Source organism: Ascaphus truei, chromosome 3 (assembly GCF_040206685.1).
Source record: "Ascaphus truei isolate aAscTru1 chromosome 3, aAscTru1.hap1, whole genome shotgun sequence".
Classification (NCBI taxonomy): Eukaryota; Metazoa; Chordata; class Amphibia; order Anura; family Ascaphidae; genus Ascaphus; species Ascaphus truei.
In genome coordinates this window covers 208,922,319-208,943,578 of record NC_134485.1, presented here as the reverse complement: position 1 = coordinate 208,943,578, position 21,260 = coordinate 208,922,319, and the positions used below count along the sequence as shown (strand labels likewise).

At 43.7% G+C, this 21,260-nt stretch overlaps 1 protein-coding gene across 2 annotated transcripts in view; it reads right to left on the bottom strand.

Moving 5' to 3' along the window:
* The window catches only part of ZZEF1 (zinc finger ZZ-type and EF-hand domain containing 1), a 114,971-nt gene that overhangs the window by 68,691 nt on the left and 25,020 nt on the right, over positions 1 to 21,260 (bottom strand). For both annotated transcript variants that reach the window (XM_075589988.1, XM_075589989.1), the window contains exons 3-8: positions 13,329 to 13,523; positions 12,382 to 12,553; positions 4,447 to 4,646; positions 2,452 to 2,662; positions 1,885 to 2,001; positions 597 to 775 (exon numbers count right to left, since the gene is read on the bottom strand). In XM_075589988.1, the coding sequence (XP_075446103.1) occupies positions 597 to 775; positions 1,885 to 2,001; positions 2,452 to 2,662; positions 4,447 to 4,646; positions 12,382 to 12,553; positions 13,329 to 13,523 (1,074 nt within the window). The remainder of the gene's footprint in view (positions 1 to 596; positions 776 to 1,884; positions 2,002 to 2,451; positions 2,663 to 4,446; positions 4,647 to 12,381; positions 12,554 to 13,328; positions 13,524 to 21,260) is intronic.

Here is a 21,260-nt window from a genome sequence, read left to right as displayed (position 1 = left end):
AAAAAAATACTCTAAGATTAAAATGAAAGGCGCATACTTTTCAAACTGCACTTCTACCTTTCTGTTTTAACATCATAAACAAAGAATTGAGCTCACTTGTTAGTGTATTGTACTCTTTGATAAAGCGCGGGTAAGCCGCGTGAAACGCGTAAGAGGTCACTCTTGCTGTCTCTTTAATGTCCCATTAAAGTCATTTTTGTACCAAGAAGATAGCAGTCCGGCTTACATGTTTCTCCGAGGCAGCTGCACCGCCTCACTACCCCATTCCTTTATTTTAACATCATGCCGAGGGGACAATCAACAATATTTCTGTCACAAAAAGGGACCACGTTTCATTAAAATTATGGTTTATTGTCGGAGCAATAGCAGACTGCTCTGTGCGCTTAGTTTTCCAACTAAACAGTTTGTTTACTGTGCAACCATGCACGTGTGCTAGTGATGAAATAACCCAAAGGATGACAAGGGAAGAGAAAATCAGATGACATGTAGACACAAACACAACGGCCGGACATTGTTACACGAGAGGATGGTCCTTGATGTGTGTTAAATTGCTAGTACAAATCCCACACAGCTCACTTTATGGGCTGCAGCATTACCATATTTATAGAGAAGACACATCCGAACAGATGCCATGGAAGAGACGAGAGAGGATGCTTTGTATTGCACATCTAGGTGTTCCATGATGGTGCACAGCGAGGTGATCACTTTAGAAACGCTTCCTCTGGCCAAAGCAAAAGCCAGTAGGTTCAAGTCAACCTCTGGTGCAGAACAGCAACTTAAAAACAAAAAGGAACAATTAACACCAGCATGTCAAAACACAGGAAATTCGGAAAATAAATCAGTTTGTTATTGCATGGTCCAGAGAATATTTTTGGGGGGCTTAAAATTTAAATCAAAGAATGTTGAGCACAGTGAATATTGAATGCATCATTTTTATTATATGCTGTAAATACTCCTCGTCATACAAGCGAGTGCCCATAATGCTCCATTTATCTGTATTACTTATTTGTACCGATAAATGTAAAAATTTATTAAGCCAATGTATATTTAGTTTAAACAGGGGAACCCCTGCCCCTTGCAAACCAAAGATAAGTCTCCTAAAATGGTTTAGATTTACGGTGTTACTTAAAGTTACTCAAGTCTTTCAGCTTTTATTTGTGCTGTGTACAACACTATATGGTGTAGGGTTTGCAACCAACAAATGATCTAAAAGAAAAACACCCGGGAGACGTAAGCTAAAGGAAAAACACTATAGTTAGCTAGTTAACCACTGCCACCAACACACTTTATTTTGGATGCTGTAATACATTTCTAGATAACGCCTCTGTTCTCGTTTAGTATGTATTGAAGTATGTATTGAACGGTTTTGTATTCAAGAACAACAAAAACATGCAAGTACTGTTCATGTGACGGTTACATGGCTATAGACAATGCCCCAGATGTACTGTACGAACCTCCCAGATTGCACATTAAGAACACTCCATACATCCCTTGTGCTGGACTCTACATGGATTCTAGCAACGGTACACAAGAAGTGATATGTATCTAAAATTAAGTTTAAAAAAGTTTCCCACATAGGGTACACAATTCAGAGGTTTGACGATGGCAAAATAACCAATAATGCTCGATATATATATTTGTATAAATCAATGCCCGTGTAGGTAGTTCTGCAAGAAGCAGTTTACACACACAATGAACCTTACACTCACATTTTACATTTCTGAGGCATAATTGAGGAATTTATGACTTGCACAATGTCTTCTAGAGCTTGTAGTGGAATTAAAAGTCCCCCCCATTCTCACGCTTCAAATACCAGTGTGACTAGACAACTCCCTCTCACTAACAGCAGAATAATGCAGTTGGTGCTGCTGAAGGAATGCTTACTTTGCTGTCCTCACTAGGAAGCCGTTGACCTCCTCCAACACATTTGGCGATAAGAAGTTGGGGAACTCTGTAGCACCTAGAGTCAAGGACAGTGGTGGCATGTGCTGCAGGGCTTTCCTGAAAGACAGAAGAATCAGCTCAACAAATGCTATGTGGATCTCTGTAACAAAGCAGGACAGGAATACTCTGGTATGTTTTACAGCCAACAGACTTAGACTTGCACCTTGTGTGTGGTGATGGGTCAAACCTCTATACATGTTCATGAATTTTGGGCCTTGCTTTCAAGAAGGTTGCCAAAGTGGCAAAAGTATAACACACGTTGTCAAAGGGTGACAATATACGCCTACGTGTACACCATAGTGTGCAACGATTTAGTAACATTTCACAAAAATATTGAATTATGCCAAGGCTTCTAGTAATTTTGCTGTAAATGTATGATGAGGCATAAAAATTGGAGTACTTTTTGTTACCGTGCAAACTTCAAACCAAAAGAAAAAACTAAAAAAGGTGAAGAGACAGCACAGAGAGCAAAAGTAGTTCTTGGTTATGTGAAGAAGTTCACCATACTGTGTATGTTGCTGGACAGCTTGTGCAAGTGCTGGGTTGGTCTCCATGGAAGTCGTTACGAGCGATGTCATCAGCGACAGGTACCAAATTGTAGACGCATCAGATATGGACACGGCAGACTTCTTTATCTTTTGATAGCCAACTGCCCTGAGGCCATGTATTCTGGTATCACAACCATCACTCAAGCAGCGCTTAATATTGATCTGCACACCTACATAAAAATAAATAGTTGCAGTGTTATCTACACATATTGCTGATTAGTACTTGTAGACAAAAGAGAATAGAAGCTGTATTTGTCCGTTATTTCATTGGGGAATTAGGTCGCATCAAGCCTTTTATGAGACTAAACGGTTAAAGGGATATAAACATCACGGGGTAAAGAACCCTAGATTTAAAAAGCGTGTACAACGCAAACTATTTGTTGGTCCAATAAAAAGATATCATACGGACTTTCTTTTTAACATTAGTACACAAAAAGGAAGGGTACAGTATTCTTCCCCCCCCCCCCCCCCCCCCCGAGCCTCAGGATGTCATTCTACACCAATGCAGGCATAGAAGAGAAGACTCAAATACATCTACAATATGCCTGTTTTGTCCTTTGGAGGCAGCCATCGGTGATGTCATTAAGTGTTCAATAGTAATGCACCTTGATTATGCTTCTTCTGTGATAGCACAAACCTACTGTATCCTTTCCTCTCCAGTACATATTCCAGACTGCAGCAGCAAGGAAAGACAAGTCTGTGCTATTTCATGGCAGAACCTCAATGCACTGCAGCTTCTCTTATACTTCTAGTCATAAATCACAACACTAACGGCGTCCAGAAAAAGTACACACCAACACACACACACCCCGATTGTAAGCTTTCCGGGGCAGGGATTTACTTTGCCATCGTGCGATTTTGTGTGTTGCACTTATTGTATTATAATAATTCGCTGTTCTGTAGCATCTCTTTTGTAAAGTGCTCAGTACAGCTGTGGGCGCGCGACATCGGAATAGAATGTTAACCGCCTGAAACCAATTCGCTTTCTGAGGTCAATCGTAAGAACTGAAGCTGTGTTCAAAATGTGATTTAAAGAATTAAGGATTGAAATCAATACATAACCTTTTAGCCCTGCTTTCTTACAGTACACATACATATTACTGCATTAAAGAGCACTGGCAACAATATGGTCCGCCAGAGACAATTATGATTGGTCTTATTCAAGTTTAAGAGGTCATGTGTGGCAGAAATTGTAACAAGACTGGATTAGCTCATCCCGCTGCAGAGGATATATCCCCATGTGGACAAATTAGACAGCCTTCTAGCAGAAAGAACACTTAGAAAGAGCGGAGGCTTGGCAGCAACATCACATACATTTGCAAGGATTTAACACATTGACACTACTATATCTATTTAGCATGTTTCACATACAGAACTTTGGACTCTGTAGTTCTGAAAGGTCTAGGACGACTTGCCGAAGCCACTCCTCTGCAGCCAACTCACCGCCGACCGTCTCGCCGCGAGGGTAACCCCCCTATCTTACCCCAAAAGACCCCAATGTTAAGTCCTTACCCTAACCTGTTAGTCCCTTCCCTAGATCCCCAACCTAAATCCCTAATGCCAACACTAATCTAAGCCCTAAAAAACTTTAACCCTAAAACCACTAGCCTTACCCCCTTACCCTAAACCCCCTTACCCTAAAACCCCAAAATAACCCCTTAACGTAGCGGTGAGCTGGCTGCAGAGAGATGGCCAGCGGGGAGTTGGTTGCGGGACGCTATCCCATACTGGTCCTGAAACTGATGGTTTAAGCAGAGGTTTCCCTTCTGTTTTGGCAAGGTACTGAAAATGTGAAACATGTTCATTATGCAAAAAAAAAAAGTATAACTAAAGAACTGAGCCAAAGCATGTGCATCAGATGATCCAAATCTTCTGACCCAACTGCAGGAAGCAGTTGCTTAACCGTGCCATATAGTTAAGCAAAGAAACACCGGTGTTATCTTTATTGACTCACACAGCTGACTAATGTTAGCGTTTTCCAGCAATGTCACGTAGCCTGTGATATGGCTGGGAATGTGAACCTCTCGAACCTCCTGGAGGTTGCTGGGACTCGTGCCGACAGCGACTGCCACCTGCTGGGGCATGTAACTCTGGTCTGTGGCAGACACGGCGACTGACAGGTGCTTCAGTACCACTTCCGGCTTCATCCTAAACCTGAGCAGACAAGGGAGAAAAACAAGAACATCAACAGATCTGGTGAAAAAAGATTTCCCGTACTCCAAATTTCACAATCCTATTAGAAACACACACACACACACACACACACACACACACACAGATCTGGTGAAGTATCATGGCGATAAATATTACGGTAATAATAATGCAAGGATAACAGTAAATGGTGATATTAACTAGTTTTAGTGCTACATCTCCCCCGTTTCATTAGCACCACCATTTGTATGCAACTAAAACATAGGGTGGAGTCTTCACATATACTGGTGCTTAACGAATCATGCTCTTATTCCAGTACCGTGTAGTATATTAGCCTGAAATAAGACTGAGAGTTAACTAATTTTAGAATCCAAATTAGTCATACCATTTCATTTATTTGTGGGACCATTCTTTTGAGTAAGAAAAGCTTCTGTTATGACATGCAGAAGAGAACACACAAAGAAACCCTGATGAGATTGGCTCACACTTGCCCGTGTGAGTAGACCTGGCATCAGCCTTTTTGATATAGTCTACCATCCTTTCCCTGTGTATGTAAATGTATATGTGTTGCATTTAGTGGGTTAACATTTACCCTGTGTTTATCCTCTCTCTCATCTCCATGCGCTCACCATTACTACAAGAAAACAGATTGCATTTTCTCCCCCCAACCTCCCTATATAGAGCTGCAGTGTACGCAGAGAGGTACATAGAATATTTCAAGCATAAGCCTTGGCACCAAGCACTTCTGCATAAGGTGTATATGTATACTCACACATTTCAGTTCTGTGCCTACATGCGGAAAAAACACTATGCAATGCGTTTGACATCAAAGCACATCTTCGAAACCATGGGGTGATTCACCAAGGATCTTGTGGCAGGATAAAGAACACGATCTGGCGTTAACTGCCAATCAAGTCAATGGTATTTAACACCGGATCAGATACATTATCCCCCAACAAGCCTTTGTAATTCACCCCCCAAGAACGCAAGTCACTGCTGGTGGGCTATGTGCACAAGAGGGGAGAAAAGTGCGCACACACACACACACGATTTCCAAAGAAAGAGGAAGGTAGAATTTTCATGCAGAAGCAACGTCTAAACTATTGCAGTCATCATCTAGGAAGAGGTTGAAAGCTAATAAGTGAAAGAAAACAAAGACTGCGTCGCTATGAAGTTACAAAGACATAATTATCTGGGGCTGCTACTATAAGCTAGAAATTGGAAAGCATGAGGATTGCGCTGCCTAAATATTAAAGAGAGAGAGATCGGACCTCTAAACCCTACAAATAAGGGGTGCACCCACAGAGACAAACACACTGAGTCAGGAAAAAGGACATTAAACCCACAAAAGAAGAGGGTTAAGAAATCTCCACACATGCAGGCACTATAAGATGTATGCAAAATCACAAAAAAAAGTGTTCAAGAACTTATGAAAGATAACGAGCGTGCATACAAACGTCTAAAAAACCCTATAAAGTGCAAATGACAGTAATATCCCCCTTAATATCATAAACACATGCTGAAGCATTCAGAGAAATTCAAATAAATTATGGAGATCTCAAGTATTTTATTTATTTATTTATTTATTTATAAAATATTTTACCAGGAAGTAATACATTGAGAGTTACCTCTCGTTTTCAAGTATGTCCTGGGATCCACCAGGAGCCTCATAAGAGACCTAGTACCCAGGTATTTCGATGGGAACAACCCCCCTAAGAAATGCTGATACGGGTCGCAGCAAAGGGTAAAAGCTCCCTAGTGTAGTTAGGTATATTCTTATAGCAGAGCGGGTGCTTCCCATTGGTCTACATGCCTGGGGCATACAAACATTTCCCATGGTAACAGGGGCGGTGATTTGGAAAAGTGCCCATTCTACCAGAAAACTAGATGGTTTTATGTATCTTGGTTCCCTTGCATAAGTTGTTTGTTTTTTTTATTAAACATTTTGTGGTTTTTGCATAGATTTTATAGTGCTCACATTTGTGGAGATTTCTTAACCCACTTCTTTAATGCATCTTTTTCCTGACTATAAAGCTTAAAATGCTGTATGAAATCAAAATAAATATGTTTTTTTTTCTTTAATGCTTCATTTTATCCTTCAATTGAGATACTCAAGTTCCTAAAGTCTATGTTTTATTGTGTTATAGTGTTATAAGAGATCTCTTTGATAAAGCGCCACCGGGCACGAAACGCGTTAGAGAGTGTTTTTATCCACTATGTGCCAATAAATATTTCTTCTAACTACATTTGCCTGCCCTCGTGGAGTTCTTCCTGGCTGTGCACCGCCATTCGCTTCCATTTCCTCCCACCAAATTAGAGACTTTCTTCATGGTGGGACACTTCAGCGGGAGTCCACCCCACGCAGAGGCTTAGCTGACGACGTTGCTGGATCAGCAGATCCCCGTTTGCTCTTCGGCCATACCCTGGTGCTGGAGCACCTGGGCAGGTACCTCAACAAGCGCACCAACAACAACAACACTCTTACTGTGGGCAGCGCTGTCACACACACATTGGGTGGGTTGGCTCCTGTGGACACCGGGTGGTTAGGTGCCCAGGGCACCTCAGTACTTTGGGGGAAACTCCACCAAGGTGTGGACAAGGCGGTTGGGGGAACTGTGGGGTTACAGCCGTGCGAGGCATGCAGTACATATGTTATTCAGTTATATATCTGTTCTTATCTGATGTTCAGTAAACACACACACACAGGGGTGGAGGGATCTTTTTCTACTTGCTGTTCTAGCTTCCCTGACCCACTACAAACCCTTACTAAATATACAACATGCCTCATCTCCTTTGTTTTTTCACTGTGTAGCTTTTCGACTTCAAATGAATCCCCATCATCTATATAATCTACAACTCTCTGGATAACTGCCCCAACCTGGAGGAAAAACCTTATATGGGTGTACCGCCTGTATGTGGCAAATTATTTGCTGGTCCGATAAAAGGAAATAAAACCGCCTATTGTATCTTTGGAAAGTTCCTACGGAGCCTCTGGAATGTTTCATCTGAAGATCTGGAAGTAATCTAGACTGAAGATCTCCAGCAGTTCATATGAAGAGATAAGAAACAAAATGCAGGAGTAACATACAAAAAAATAAAAATTTACTTTTCTGTTTTGGGTCAATGTTTTAATACGCTGTACTGATGTTCTAAGAGGGTGAATATTTCTGATCAGGAAAGAGTCCTCCTCCTTATCCATTCAGTCGAGTAAGACTCTCTGCCACTCTATGGATCAATGTTCTCCATGTCTTCCGATCTCTCACGGCTTCTTTCAATTGTGCCATGTTCAGTCTAGTATCTTTCCTGATGGTATCTAGCCAGCGAGCTCTTGGGCGGCCTCTTCCTCTTTTGTCACTGATCATTCCAAGCATGACGTCCTCCTCAAGCGACTTACTTCGCATGATGTGACCAAAGTAGGAGAGCTTTTGCTTTGTTATCTTGGCCTCCAGTGAGATTTTCGGTTTGATCCGTTACATAACTGCTTGGTTCGTTATTCTGGCTGTCCACGGAATGCGTAGCAGAAGTCTCCACAGTTCAAATGCATCAATCTTTCGCCTGTCTCCTTTCTCAGAGTCCGGGTTTCGCAGCCATATGTTTCTATTAGGAAAACGATTGCACTGATCAATCAGCATTTGGTTGCCAGGCTGATGTCTTTACTATACCAGATGTTGTTCATACTGACCACCGCACTTCTTCAAAGTGTCAGTCGTCTCTTGATCTCAGGGGTGCAGTCGCCATCAATTTTGGAGCCAAGAAAGATGAAATATTTAACCACTTCAATTTCTTCATGTTGATCTTGATATTAACTTTCGGATTGTTTGCTGTTGTCATGATCTTTGTCTTCTTAATGTTCAGACGCAGTCCAACCTTCTCACCTTCTTCTTTAACTTTCATGATCAGATGTTCGAGATCCTTCTTGTTTTCAGCCAGCAGGGTGGTATCGTTGGCATATCAGAGGTTGTTGATGTTTCTGACACCTATTTTCATGCCAATCTTGGGCTCATCCAGGCCTGCTCGCTGCAAGACAGCTTCTGCATACATGTTGAAAGCTGCTGGTGATATGATGCATCCTTGGCGTGTGCCCTTTCCGATCTTGAACCAATCCGTGTCTCCGTATGGCGTACGGACTGTAGCTTCTTGATAGAGTGATCTTATGAGTTCGGTCAGGTGTGGTGGTGTGTTAATTTCCTTCAGGCAGGTCCAGAGCTTGTTGTTCTCAATTACATCGAACGCCTTCGAATTATCGATGAAACACATGCAGAGATCTTTCTGATACTCCCTGTTTTTTTCCATAATCCATCGAAGGTTGGCAATGTGATCACGAGTGCCTCTACCTTTCCTGAAGCCAGCTTACACATCTGGCATTTCCCCATCAACAGTTGTACTCAAGCGTTGTCGGATAATCTTTAGAAGGATTTTGCTTGCTTGTGGAATCAAGGCTATGGTGCGGTAATTCGAGCAATCCTCCGGGTCACCCTTCTTCGGAATTGGGATGAATACTGCTCTTTTCCATTCTTTCGGCCACTCACACGTGCTCCATATGCGTTGACATAACGCTGTTAATGCTGCCGCTGATATGGGCAGGAAAGAATAGGTGGCATATTAAAAGACGTACTCCCAATTAGAAGGTAGCACAATCTATATTTATTTACTTTACACTGCCTTTCCCTTTTCAGGTTTTATCCCCAAATATTTTATTGTCAAATCCTGCAGATGCGTTTAATCTTAGAGAAATATGGAAGTGACAATATTTGTATGACCACGAAGAAATCGTCTGTAAGAGTCGAGATAATGGCAGTTTTCAAATGACTGCAGTGTTCCTAACTAATGTAGGTACAATTCATTAACTAGCCCTTATAAAAGCAGTACGAGTGTATGTATTCTGGTCTTTGCAGTTAAGATATAGGGATTGAAGAATGCGATTCCTTCTATAGACAAAATTAGAAACAGAATTTGGTTAATTTGCCGAATGGAGAAGTTAACGAGTTTAGTTAACGATTCGGCCGATAAATTCGAAAAAGTCTGGTCATTATGGTTGGCGCAGACTGATATCCAGGGGATGAATGATGCCACAATATGGCTTTGATAGATTTAGGTGAGTTCTCCTTGGATGGGTGGCTGGGAGCTAGATATGACGATCTGACAGCAGGGTTCCCCCAGGGTTTTAGCGATATTCCAAATAGATAGAAGCCGAAAAGCTGAAGTGGATCTGGCCCAGGGACCTCAGAGGTGGACAGGAGCAGGGCGTCAGTAGTGGTGGTGCAGGACACCTGATAACACGTGGAAAGTGATTCTTCTATGCCGTTCCCCCTCCCCTTCCCTACCCCCCCACCTTCCCTTCCCTTTTTCTTTCTCCTTTGTTGATGTTGGTCTGTCAATGTCTTGTCCTGTGGTCCCCCATCGTGCGTCCGTTTTTTTGTAGTTTGTCCCTGTAAGTTAGGTGTATACTTGGAACAATTATCAATATCCTGTATTCTCCTGTCTGTACGCACAAAAAACTAATAAAAACAAAGTTGGAAAAAAAAAAAAAGATATAGGGATTGAGTCTGCAAAGATGTTAAAGCAAAGCAATCGCTTCCTAAAACGTATTATTTTAAAACCTCACTACAACCTGGGGGTCCAGAGTACAACCGTGATGCTCCCAGTCTGTTAGTAACATCGACTTTACATTTTTTACAGTTTCTCTCAGAAAACTACAAATATGACCATCTTTGCCACTCAGAAGCAGAGGAGTTCCCAGAGGGCAGGGGACATCTGAAGCCAAGTAACATCCCCCACCCAAACAAATGATCAGGCTGTTGTTCTGATTTAAACACATTCACAATAGTATTAACATTTTTTTTTACTTAACATTTCAATAGATTTCAAAAGGTTTTACAATCTACCTAATATCTTTGTGATCAGGTTATCAATCCCCCGATGTGCAGGTAAATCGTTTTTGTTTGCATATTCATTTTGTTGCAAATCACTATTGAAACATCCAATGCATGAGCATATCCCATGCTACCCTTACTGCAATTACTCACACATTGGACATTATATTTAACCCTGACTAAGGAGGCTGTTTTTCACATACATATATACATACACATATACACACACATTATGATACCAATTATAATTATATACAGCTACTCTCAACATAAGTTTTCGAGCACCTATTACTTGTATACACACACACATACACACACACACACCTTTTTAAATGTTTTGATCTGCGAATCAGAACTACCTCCAGCACTCTAAGTTCCCCATCACACAGCCAATATAGCACTCTATGGGCTCCATTATGTAGTAGCTATATCAAGGGCTTTCTATTTGTTGTCTCAGGGAGACCTCGTTCTACATGGTTTGTTCGGGAGAGGACTCTGCTCTTCTGTTCACTTCAGTGTCACTGTAGTCACATACAGTAATTGTGATGTGCAGGACATGCTCAGGAGCCAAAATGAATATCATTATATGAGTTACACTCATATAGGCTTCTGGAGAGGGGAGAGGGGTTGCTTTAACCTGTTGAGTGCCGGAGGGGTCATGAAGCCAGAGCGCCACAGCCCATCTCCCGCGTTACGCTGGCCAATAGAAAGCCACAACGTCAGCCGTCATGGCAACTTAGTGGCCCATGTGACGTGGGCATTTAAAACAACCATTTAGTAACTGGCCGCACCTTCCTGGGCAAGTATCTCGGGACCTATTGGGTTCCCGAATCTGCAATATTAGCGCTTCAGCTCTGGGAAGCTTTGCTTCCCACCCCTATAAAAATGTTAAAAAGGGAATCCAATGGGAACTGCTCCTTTAATACAAACAGCAATATAAAGTCTTTATAGAGACATAACGCAGTGTGAATATCAGCATGTCTGTCTCTCCCACCACAATGAATCACAAAGGCATGCAGGCAGCTGCCCTAATAGAAGCTTAACTGGATTCACATGTTACTTGGATTAGGACTGCAATCCCTGCAACGCTCAACAGTATCTCACAGACAACTGTATGGGATGCGAAGGAATAGGCAGATGAACCCTTCCATGTCTGCTCCAAACATGGTTTCCTGTAACACATAACACTCACTTCACTACTCATACCAACAACACACAGTAAAGTAGCAGCTACCCCACAAATGGACATACATTTTTCAATCTTCTGAACTATGGGATCCCCTGGGGCTGCTCCATGCCCCCCCCCCCGCCCCTGCCCCCCCCCCCCCCGACATCTAGGGTACGTCGGGTTCCCCAAATATTTGCAGGGATTTTTTTATGCCGATTTAAACATTTCTTTTAAAATAATACGGTAAATATGGTCACTGGACTATAAACATGACAGCAGGGTGCCCGATATAAAGCAGGGACATCATTTCTATTGGGCTGAGGGGCCTTGTCCTGACCCCGGCATTTTGTGTACAGCGGGAACATGTGTGGGGGAATAAGAGGATCTCCGGATGTCGCAAGACCACAGTTCAGGTTAAATAAAAAAAATAATTGTAGAATGTGGCTTTCAAGTCCAATTCTCACTTAGAAAGTACTGTATTACTGCAGCTGCAATATTGTGATAGCGATTTCCTGATTTTTTTTCACCTTTAGATCAGAATGAATGCACCAAACAGCACACGGACATACGTAGCACTAAACATCTGTGCTGTTTTAGATAGAAGTTTCTCCATAAAATAGTAATGTTAGACAAAGTGGAGAAGAGGTGAAGGGGGCAATATCCTTGGGAATGAGATAGGGACGACTATGTCTCTTACCGTATCCAGTGCGAGCGGGCACTCCCGTCCGACTGCCAGTATGAGGTTGTCTCCCCGTTTGTCATCTTGTCGATATCGGAAGAGTTGGACGAGGTTTCTATGTTGTTATAGCACTTTGTTATGGTTTTGTATTGCAGGGATTCCTCGTCACTGCTAGGAACTATTGGACATTCTGTAAGGGAGGGAACGGCAAAAAATACATACTGCATTCTTTAGTGGCAGCAGCAGGCAAGATATAACTCTCTGCATATCAGCCGGGGCCGCAAAACATCAGTGAGGCTGCGGAGCATTGAGATTCATTATAATCTTTCTGGGTTTATTTTCTTCGGGAAAAGCACAAGCCTGTCTTTGTCCTTAAGGGTGTGTAAAGCTGTAAAACACCAGGAAAGGAGAATGCACAGGTTTCTGCTAACCCAGAAAATAAAAAACAATGTCGTTTTAGATTAGTAATGAATCAAAAAGTAGGATCACTTCACTTCACTTTCCACAGGACTTCACAAATAGACATACATATATCTTTACTCGGCGCTTTACAAAGACAATACAGTACAGGGAATTATAAGACAATACAGTACAGGGAATTATAATACAATAAGCGCAGTAAAGTCAGACAATAGGAAAGGAAATCACTGCCCTAGAGAGCTTACAATCTAAGCGGCATGTTGGGAGACAGTGCTTCGCCACATAGGTTGGTAGGAGCGACACTACGTGTGGGACAATAGCCACGAGTCCAGGATATTGAGATGCTTCATTTAAGGAGGTATTAAATTAGATGGGTTAAAACCCTTAGCAGGGAGAGAGGAGGAGGCGTGGATGAGAGCAGGTGTACAAGGATATGCTTACCATTTTATCTGAGATTTCAATATGCATCTCACATATAAACAAGAACATGTTTTTGAGGTTACTGTGTAAAACGGATGGTGACTGCACAGAAATACTCTGCTTACCCTTCTCTTTCTTCAGAAGCCGTTCTAGGTAGTCCTTCAGGACAGAAGAGCGCATGGTGCAAAGGTTATTGCAGCACTCCAGCATCGGGAAAGGGATCACAGTGCTGGGCACGCGGTTCCGATGCAAGAATCGCAGGGTCTTCGAAGCATGTAAACTGAGGCGCTCCTTCGATTTTGAGAATATGTCAATGAAACCTAAGGGACAATAAATGTGGCATTTAGTCATTGGGGAGTATTTAGCACTAGTTTATGAGATGTATACAAAATTAAAATCCCTTGTACCATTAGCATATATGGCAGTTAAATGTTAGGGGAAAAAAAACCATCCTATTAAATTAGGATTATTTTTTATTATTCCGAGCAATGGAAAGAATTCACGATAAAGCCGTGTAAGAGTTAAAGCTTGTGCACCAAAGTGAGGACCGCTCACTTCCAAAAACTCACCGCACAGAAAAAATATTAAAAATACATTTTAAAAAATTTAAATGAAAAAAAGTGATCCTCCTAGAAGAAATCTCAGCAGAACAAGTTGCACATATCAGCACCTGTCACAGACTGAGACGCCCCCTAAACCTTAAATACAGTTGTAATCGTTAACCTTGTCAATATTGTAACCTGCCCCATTCTACATGCACTCGCAACATCAAAATCTCATCCGGTCATAAATACAGCTGAACCCCGTTATAACGTGGTCCTCGGGGGTCACCCGATCAGACCGTGTTATACCCGGGGTAGCGCTAATTTTATTAAATGGCAGCCGCGCGCCCGATCGGAACAAGGGAGGAGGCAGTAGTGAGGCGCCGGCAGCCCCAGCACGTTCCCCCAGAAGCTCCAGCACTTCCCCCCCAGCAGCCCCACCCCCATCCCCCAGCCAGCACTCCCCCCAACAGCCCCACCACCATCCCCCAGCAGCCCCACCACCATCCCCCAGCCAGCACTTCCCCCCAGCACGATCCCCCAGCCAGCACTTCCCCCCAGCACGATCCCCCAGCCAGCACTTCCCCCCAGCACGATCCCCCATCAAGCACTTCCCCCAGCAGGCCCACCACCATCCCCCAGACAGCACTTCCCCCAGCAGCCCCACCACCATCCCCCAGCGTGTGTGTGTGTGTGTGTGTGTGTGTGTGTGTGTGTGTGTGTGTGTGTGTGTGTGTGTGTGTGTAAAGTTTGTAATAAAAAATAAATATTCGGGGTCCACGCTCACACCGCGTTATAGCGGCTCGCACTTTGAGGCACCACTATAACAAGACAGGCAGTCACCGAAAAGACAGAGGGGGCAGAGACAGGCAGTCACCGAAAAGACAGAGGGGGCAGAGACAGTCACAGAAGAGGCACACACAAGACAGGACAAATACACACAGGACTGACGCACAGAGCCTAAATTCTCTACTGCCCATGCGGCTTCCTCCTGCTTGGCCACACTCCCAGCCTCCTGATTGGCTGCTGCTGCTGCTGGGTAATGCTGCTAATCTGGTGGAACAAATTGCCCAGCCCCTAGCAACTGCCTTGCTCTGGGAGATCAGCGTCACCCTTTTTGCTCCTCTCACGGAACCCCTGAGAACCGCGGAACCCTGCTTGGGAAACACCACTGCTCTAATACCTATATTTATCACCCTGTCCATGTTCTGCTTTTAAATAACTATTGTCACTCCCAACATTCCTTTCCCAGAACCTCTGCTTGTACCTCTGGGAAATTACATATTCCAATTGTAATTAGCAAGTTAATACCACATACAAGTTCTAATACAAAATGGAGTTTAAATCACAGGGGTCATTCTACAGCCATGTTTTCACTGAACATAAAACATATCTACGTGTAGTGTGGACATTGCTTTATACTGTGTGCATCCTAACAACGTCACTTTAGCAATTATGGAATTTGTGAAGATAAGAAATTTGAAATATGTTTTAGTTGCTTTAAAACTGCACTGGTTCGTTTTTTATTTAGGATTTAGATAAAAGTAACTGAATGTGAATGAGACACAAGTGGAATTTGTGTATAATAAAATTTTAACACACTAATGCTAACAAAAAAACATGCAAGTAAAATTAGAAATGGCATTTAAAATGCAAAATACTGTAAATGTATTCAAATAGATCAAAGGGAAAAGTCTATCATAAAGAAAAACAAACTGAGAATCACCAAATGGCAACAATATAAATAATTGTATACGGAAATAAACAGTGTATTTGCTGTCAGCTGCACTGCTCCACATGTTCACTAATACGGGTTCCAGACTGGACTTTTCATCCGTAAGCAGAGGGGCGCAGCGTAAAGCCCGGCCCATAACCTAGAGGTCGATGGTTTGAAACCGTCCTCAGCTGTTTTTTGGTTTATTAAATTTTTTTATTAAAATGTAATTTTATTTTATTCTCTATAGTTTAACAATATATGAAAATGTATTAATAAGCGGAAGTTACTTAAGTAATAATCCCCTCAGAACAGGTCATTACTGGACAATAATCATAAATCATTATTGGCTCGTAATGCCCGGTTCTGAGGGGATTATTACTATTATAGGCTAAATGCATGGTTTTTTTTTTAATTTTTAATTAAAAAAAAAAAAAAGCTGTGTGTGCTGAGCACGCGCATAGTAAGTGAAACTTCGTGTGATTTCGTAGCTCTAGTACGAGCACGATACTCATGCACTCTCGGTGTTAGTCTTAGCCATTTTTATTTTTGAGATTATTTTGAACGTAATTTTATTTCTGCGCATAACTGAATTCCGTGTGTGTGTGTGTGTGTGTGTGTGTGTGTGTGTGTGTGTGTGTATGTGTGTGTATGTGACTGTTGTGACTGTGTGTGATAGTGAGTGTGTGATAGTGAGTGTGTGTATGAGAGACTGTGTGTGTGTCTGTGTGTGACTGTGTGGCTGTGTGACTGTGTGTGACACAAGGGGTGTGGGTGGGTGGTCAGCGCTCCGTGTCCTCTTCTCCTCTGGTGCTGCTGCTGCCCATGCGCGACTCCTGCACATCACCCCTCCCACATATCCCCCTGCACCTCACATCACCCCCCTGCACCTCCTCACCGCACCTCCCCTACACCTCCCCTACACCTCCCCTCACATCACGGCACAGAGCTTGGCGGCAGCTGAGCAGCGCCCCTTGCTGCCTGTCCTCGTGTGAGCCCAGCGGCGCATGCGCAGTGTAACCACGAAACCCCACCTGAGGCCGCAGCCAATCATTGCTCAGCCGGGGGAGTGGGCGGAAGAGAAGCTGAAGCTGGCATGACGTGTACTCTCCGGAAGTTGTGTCAGTGGCGGAAGCAGGGGAGAGTTCCCGGTGCTGGTGTGTGTGTGTAGAGTCAGCGAGAGGTATGGACACGGCGGGCGTGTGGGGGGAATGGCGCCGCTGCCAACCGGTTCTGCGCATGCATGGCGTCCGTCAGCGGCGCCATCACAACTGCGCATGCGTGGCATGGCTCCGGTCGCGGGCAACGGGCGGGGAACGGCGACCGTTAGGAGCGGCCGTGTGGGAGGAGCAGCAGCCGTTACGTGATGTCACTTCCGTTTCACATTTCGTCTCCATCTCTCCAGTTTTGTCCTATCATGACTAGGTGCCACTAAAGAAGTTTCACTTAAAAAAAAATATATATATAAACACTTTTGTAGTTAAATTGATGTTTCGAAACATTCTACATTTTCTTGTGCTTTTTCTATAATTGTTTATTAAAATGAAATTATAAATACACACACACACGAGACGGGGGGGGTGAGAGTCACCAGGGGGGCCGAGAAACACAAGAGACAGACCCACCCAACCCAAAGGCAGATACGTGTGCGTGGATCTCATTTTCAGGACCCCTTAAAAGGACATTTCTATGGTAGTGTAGCTTTTAAATGTATCAACTGTAACCCGATATTCTGCGTGTTAGTTTGTAATCCTCTCTGTAACAAGTGTAGCCGAACTTCCCTTTTACCTCCGTGCCGGGCGGGGGAGGCTGCGGGCTAGTCCATCGGAGCCCCGTGGCGTACCCGGCAAGTGGGGGGCCATCTTGGGAATCGCGTGTGCGCGATTGAAGGCATGCGCAAGGTCACGTTCTCTCGAAGAGTAGTCGATTTGCTGGGATGCCAATCCAAGGCACTCCCTGCCACCCCGACAGCATGTACATCACCCAAGATACCATCATAAGGTTGAAAGAATTGGTGGTGTACCAGATGCGAGACCTGGTGGCTAGAGCGATACGCCCGGCCACTCAACAGAACAACCCTTCCTTGGTGAAGCGTGCTCCTCCTGACAAAGTCGCTGTCATCATGAGGGAATGGGACAAGTTCCACCTGGAGTGTGGCCTCCTCTACAGGATCGACTCCTATCACAACCATTCCGATAGGAGACAACTAGTAGCGCCCCGATGCCTGCAGTACCATGTGCTACGATCTCTGCATGCACGATCATGGATATCTGGGCGTAGACAAAACCTTAAGCCTAGTGCGAGACAGGGTCTTCTGGCCCAGAATGCGGGAATCAGTAGAGCGCCATTGTAGAAAGTGCCTGCGGTGTATACAGCAGAAAAACACTGCCCACACGCGCAGCCCTAATGGGTGACTTAAAGAGCTCCGGTCCTATGGATCTTAGTCTGCATGGACTTTCTCTGTGTTGAGGGAGACTCAAAGGGCATCGGGAACATCCTGGTAGTGACCGATCACTACACCCGATACGCCCAAGCGTTCACAACCAAGGATCAGAAAGCTCTCACAGTAGCCAAAGTGCTGTGGGAGAAGTATTTCATCCACTATGGCTTGCCGAATCGGATGCACTACGATCAAGGGAGAGACTTCGAGAGCAAGTTGATCAAAGAGCTTCTCAACATCAAGAAATCTCGTACCACTCCATACCACCCTGAAGGAGATACCCTGCTGGAAAGGTTCAACCGAACCCTACTCAAAATTGCTAGGCACCCTAAAGGTCTCCCAGAAAACCGAATGGAGCAAGCACGTCGAACCGCTGGTGCATGCGTACAACTGCACTAGGCATGACTCCACGGGACATACCCCCTACTTCATGATGTTTGAGCGAGGGTGGAATAAATGGGAGGCAAGTTCTTGTTCACCCCTTAAGCGCATGCACACTGGTAAGCATGCACGGGAATGTAGCTTAAAAACATTTCCTAAAATTGGTTAGACAAAACGGCGCATCCCGGATATGACGCAATAGTGTTGGATCTGTGAATCTTGTTGAGCGACACTCATGGTTATAACCGAAGGCCGTAAGTAATAGAACCAACGTATCATAATGCTTGTACCCATGCAGTAACAACAACCACTCAATGTTCACATTAGATTTACCAATATGTCCAGTACCATTATGCCTTGAAGATATGGTTGTGATGTACCCCGCCCCACCATCCCCTAATCCACTTTTGCTTTCTGTACCCCTCTACGTTCCAGCCTTATATTTGATTGCAAATTTATTCTGACAAAATAAAAAAGTTAAAAAAAACCTATTCTTAAAAACGCTCTATGGTTTAGAACGCACAGCAAGATTCAGCCCATTAATAGCTGGTGTGTGCGTATATATTTCTCAACAAGTTATTACAATCAAGAATGTTTAATCCAATCTGATGTAGATGTACTGAAGTATACTACCCCTATGAAATAGGGTGCTTTGAATAGCTGGACATTTATTGGGACTACTTTCTTTGTGCAAACAACCCAATACATCTACTTCTAAATTGCATTAAACATGCTTGATTATAATGGACTATTTTTTGCAAGCGTTTCCGATGCAAGAATCGTAGGATCTTAAAAGCATGTAAATGGAGGTGCTCCTTCGATTTTTAGGATTTATCAATGAAACCTAAGGGACAATAAATGTGGCATTTGGTCATTGGGGAGTATTTAGCACTAGTTTATAATGTGATGCACTCAAAATTAAATCACGTGTACCATTAGCATATATAGGCGTTCAACGTTAGTAAAAAATGTCATGATAAAGCCGTGAAAGAGTTAAAGCTTGTGCTCCAAAGTGAGGACCGCTCACTTCCAAAAACTCACCGCACAGGCCCAAAAAATGAACAAATAAAAAAAAATTAAAAAATAAAGTGTGTGCCGAGCACGCGCATAGAAATTTTCATACTACCACTTGAAACACATGATATAATTAATTTATGATAACTAAAGTAAGATACATATATTTTGGGTTGTAAAGTATCTAAATGACGTTGAAAGACAATCAATGGTGGAACCTGATGTAGTTGGAATCCTGGATTGGTGTTGAGAGTTAAAGGTCCTTTTTGTTGCATGAATGTAATGAGCGGCAGTGCTTCTTCAGAGTTAAAGTCACCACTTAAAATTATGGGTATTGTATGATAATGTGTCTTCAATAAGGCTGCACCTTCAATAGAGTACGGTAGCAGAATGAAATGAAGTTGATGATATACTTGTCTCCAAATGAAACAGTCAACAATATCACGGTGGCGAGTATAAGTTGGTAATATGCATTGTGCTGCACGTGTCTCCAACCGGTTTAACAGTGACAATAGTCTGGCATGCAATTATGTCTAAATCAGGCGTAATAATATATGAGTGTCGTTTTGCGTCTTATAGTACATTGCAACTCCCCCGGCTATACAATTTTGCTGCTTAAACTGAACCACACAATGAAAGTTAGGAATATTAACTTCTTCGTTATTGTCCAAAGTAATTTCGGAGTAACATATTACATTGTTGTGTGACCGAGTCAGTGAGGTCTCCGTGGTGAGCTCTAAAGCTCTGGCAGTTGAGTGATAGAACGGATCTTTCTGTTCTATCATGGACGAAATGGAGCAAAGCGTCTTGCTTTGTCTGTAGTATTCTAGTTTTGCAAATTCATTTTGCAGTTCTATTATGGACGTAGCGTTTTTAAGGCCATTAGAATGTTTTTTGACCGTTTGCGAGACAAGACCATTGATGTCGGTCACCCGCGACAAAGCAACGTAAACCAACTGCTGCTCATGTCCCTTTTCATAATCGTATACGACTGCATTGAATGTTACTCCTTGTGATGTAATAGCATGAGCCGGTATCAATGGAAAATGATTTTGTTTAGCCGTAATTGTTCCGTTTAGCGATATACTGGAAGTGCGTCTGGCTAGTGGCACGGCCAACGGGTTGATGTTGTGGGCTTGTATGCAAGCAGTTAATTTTTTGCCGAGCCATTTTTCCAACTTTGGGCGATGTAAGTATAACGCGTAGCTCACCACAAATGAAGCGCGACCGTGGTGCTGAGGTAGGGAATTGGTTAACGCCGACTCACAGCCACGCGGGCGCGCCTAGGATGTAGAGTAGTCGTTCAAGCCAGGTCAGGATTACAGATAGGAGAATAGTCAAAGTACTTGCCAGATTCAGGAGTGGAGAGTTTGGGATCATCAGAGTGCGTAGCCAAGTTCGGGATTGAAGAGTAGCGGATTGTCAGGGTACATAGCAAGGTTCAGGATTGGAGAATATCGGATCGTTGGAGTACTTAGCCAAGGTCAGGACTGGAGACAGGAGATTGGTCGTACGAAGCCGGATCAGGAGAGAAGTGCGGAATCCAGGAGACAAGCAAGGTCAGGCAACAAGAGGTTAATCGGCAAGGAAAGGTAAGGTCTGGAGCTAGAATGCAGCAAGGCACGGCGTCCCACTAGACTATGCTCAGCAAGGAGAGAGAGCAGACTGACGGTATATATAGGAGGAGCCTCCAATAGCCAGCCAGGGCGGAACCAGGAAGTAAGCACCGATAGGCTGCTGGTGCACACAGGTGTGCCCTATGACACAGCCTAAATCAGGGATGGGGGCGGAACTGCTCACGCGCGTCACGGATGTCAGGGGCAGAGCTTGGAGCGCGCGTCACTCCCACGCCGATACGGAGTGTCTTTAGAGCAAGAGGGGGCAGGACCAATCACGCGCCGACCCGCGCGCATCACGGAGGTCCAGGGGTGGAGCCGAGAGCGTGCGTCACTCCCACGCCGGTCCT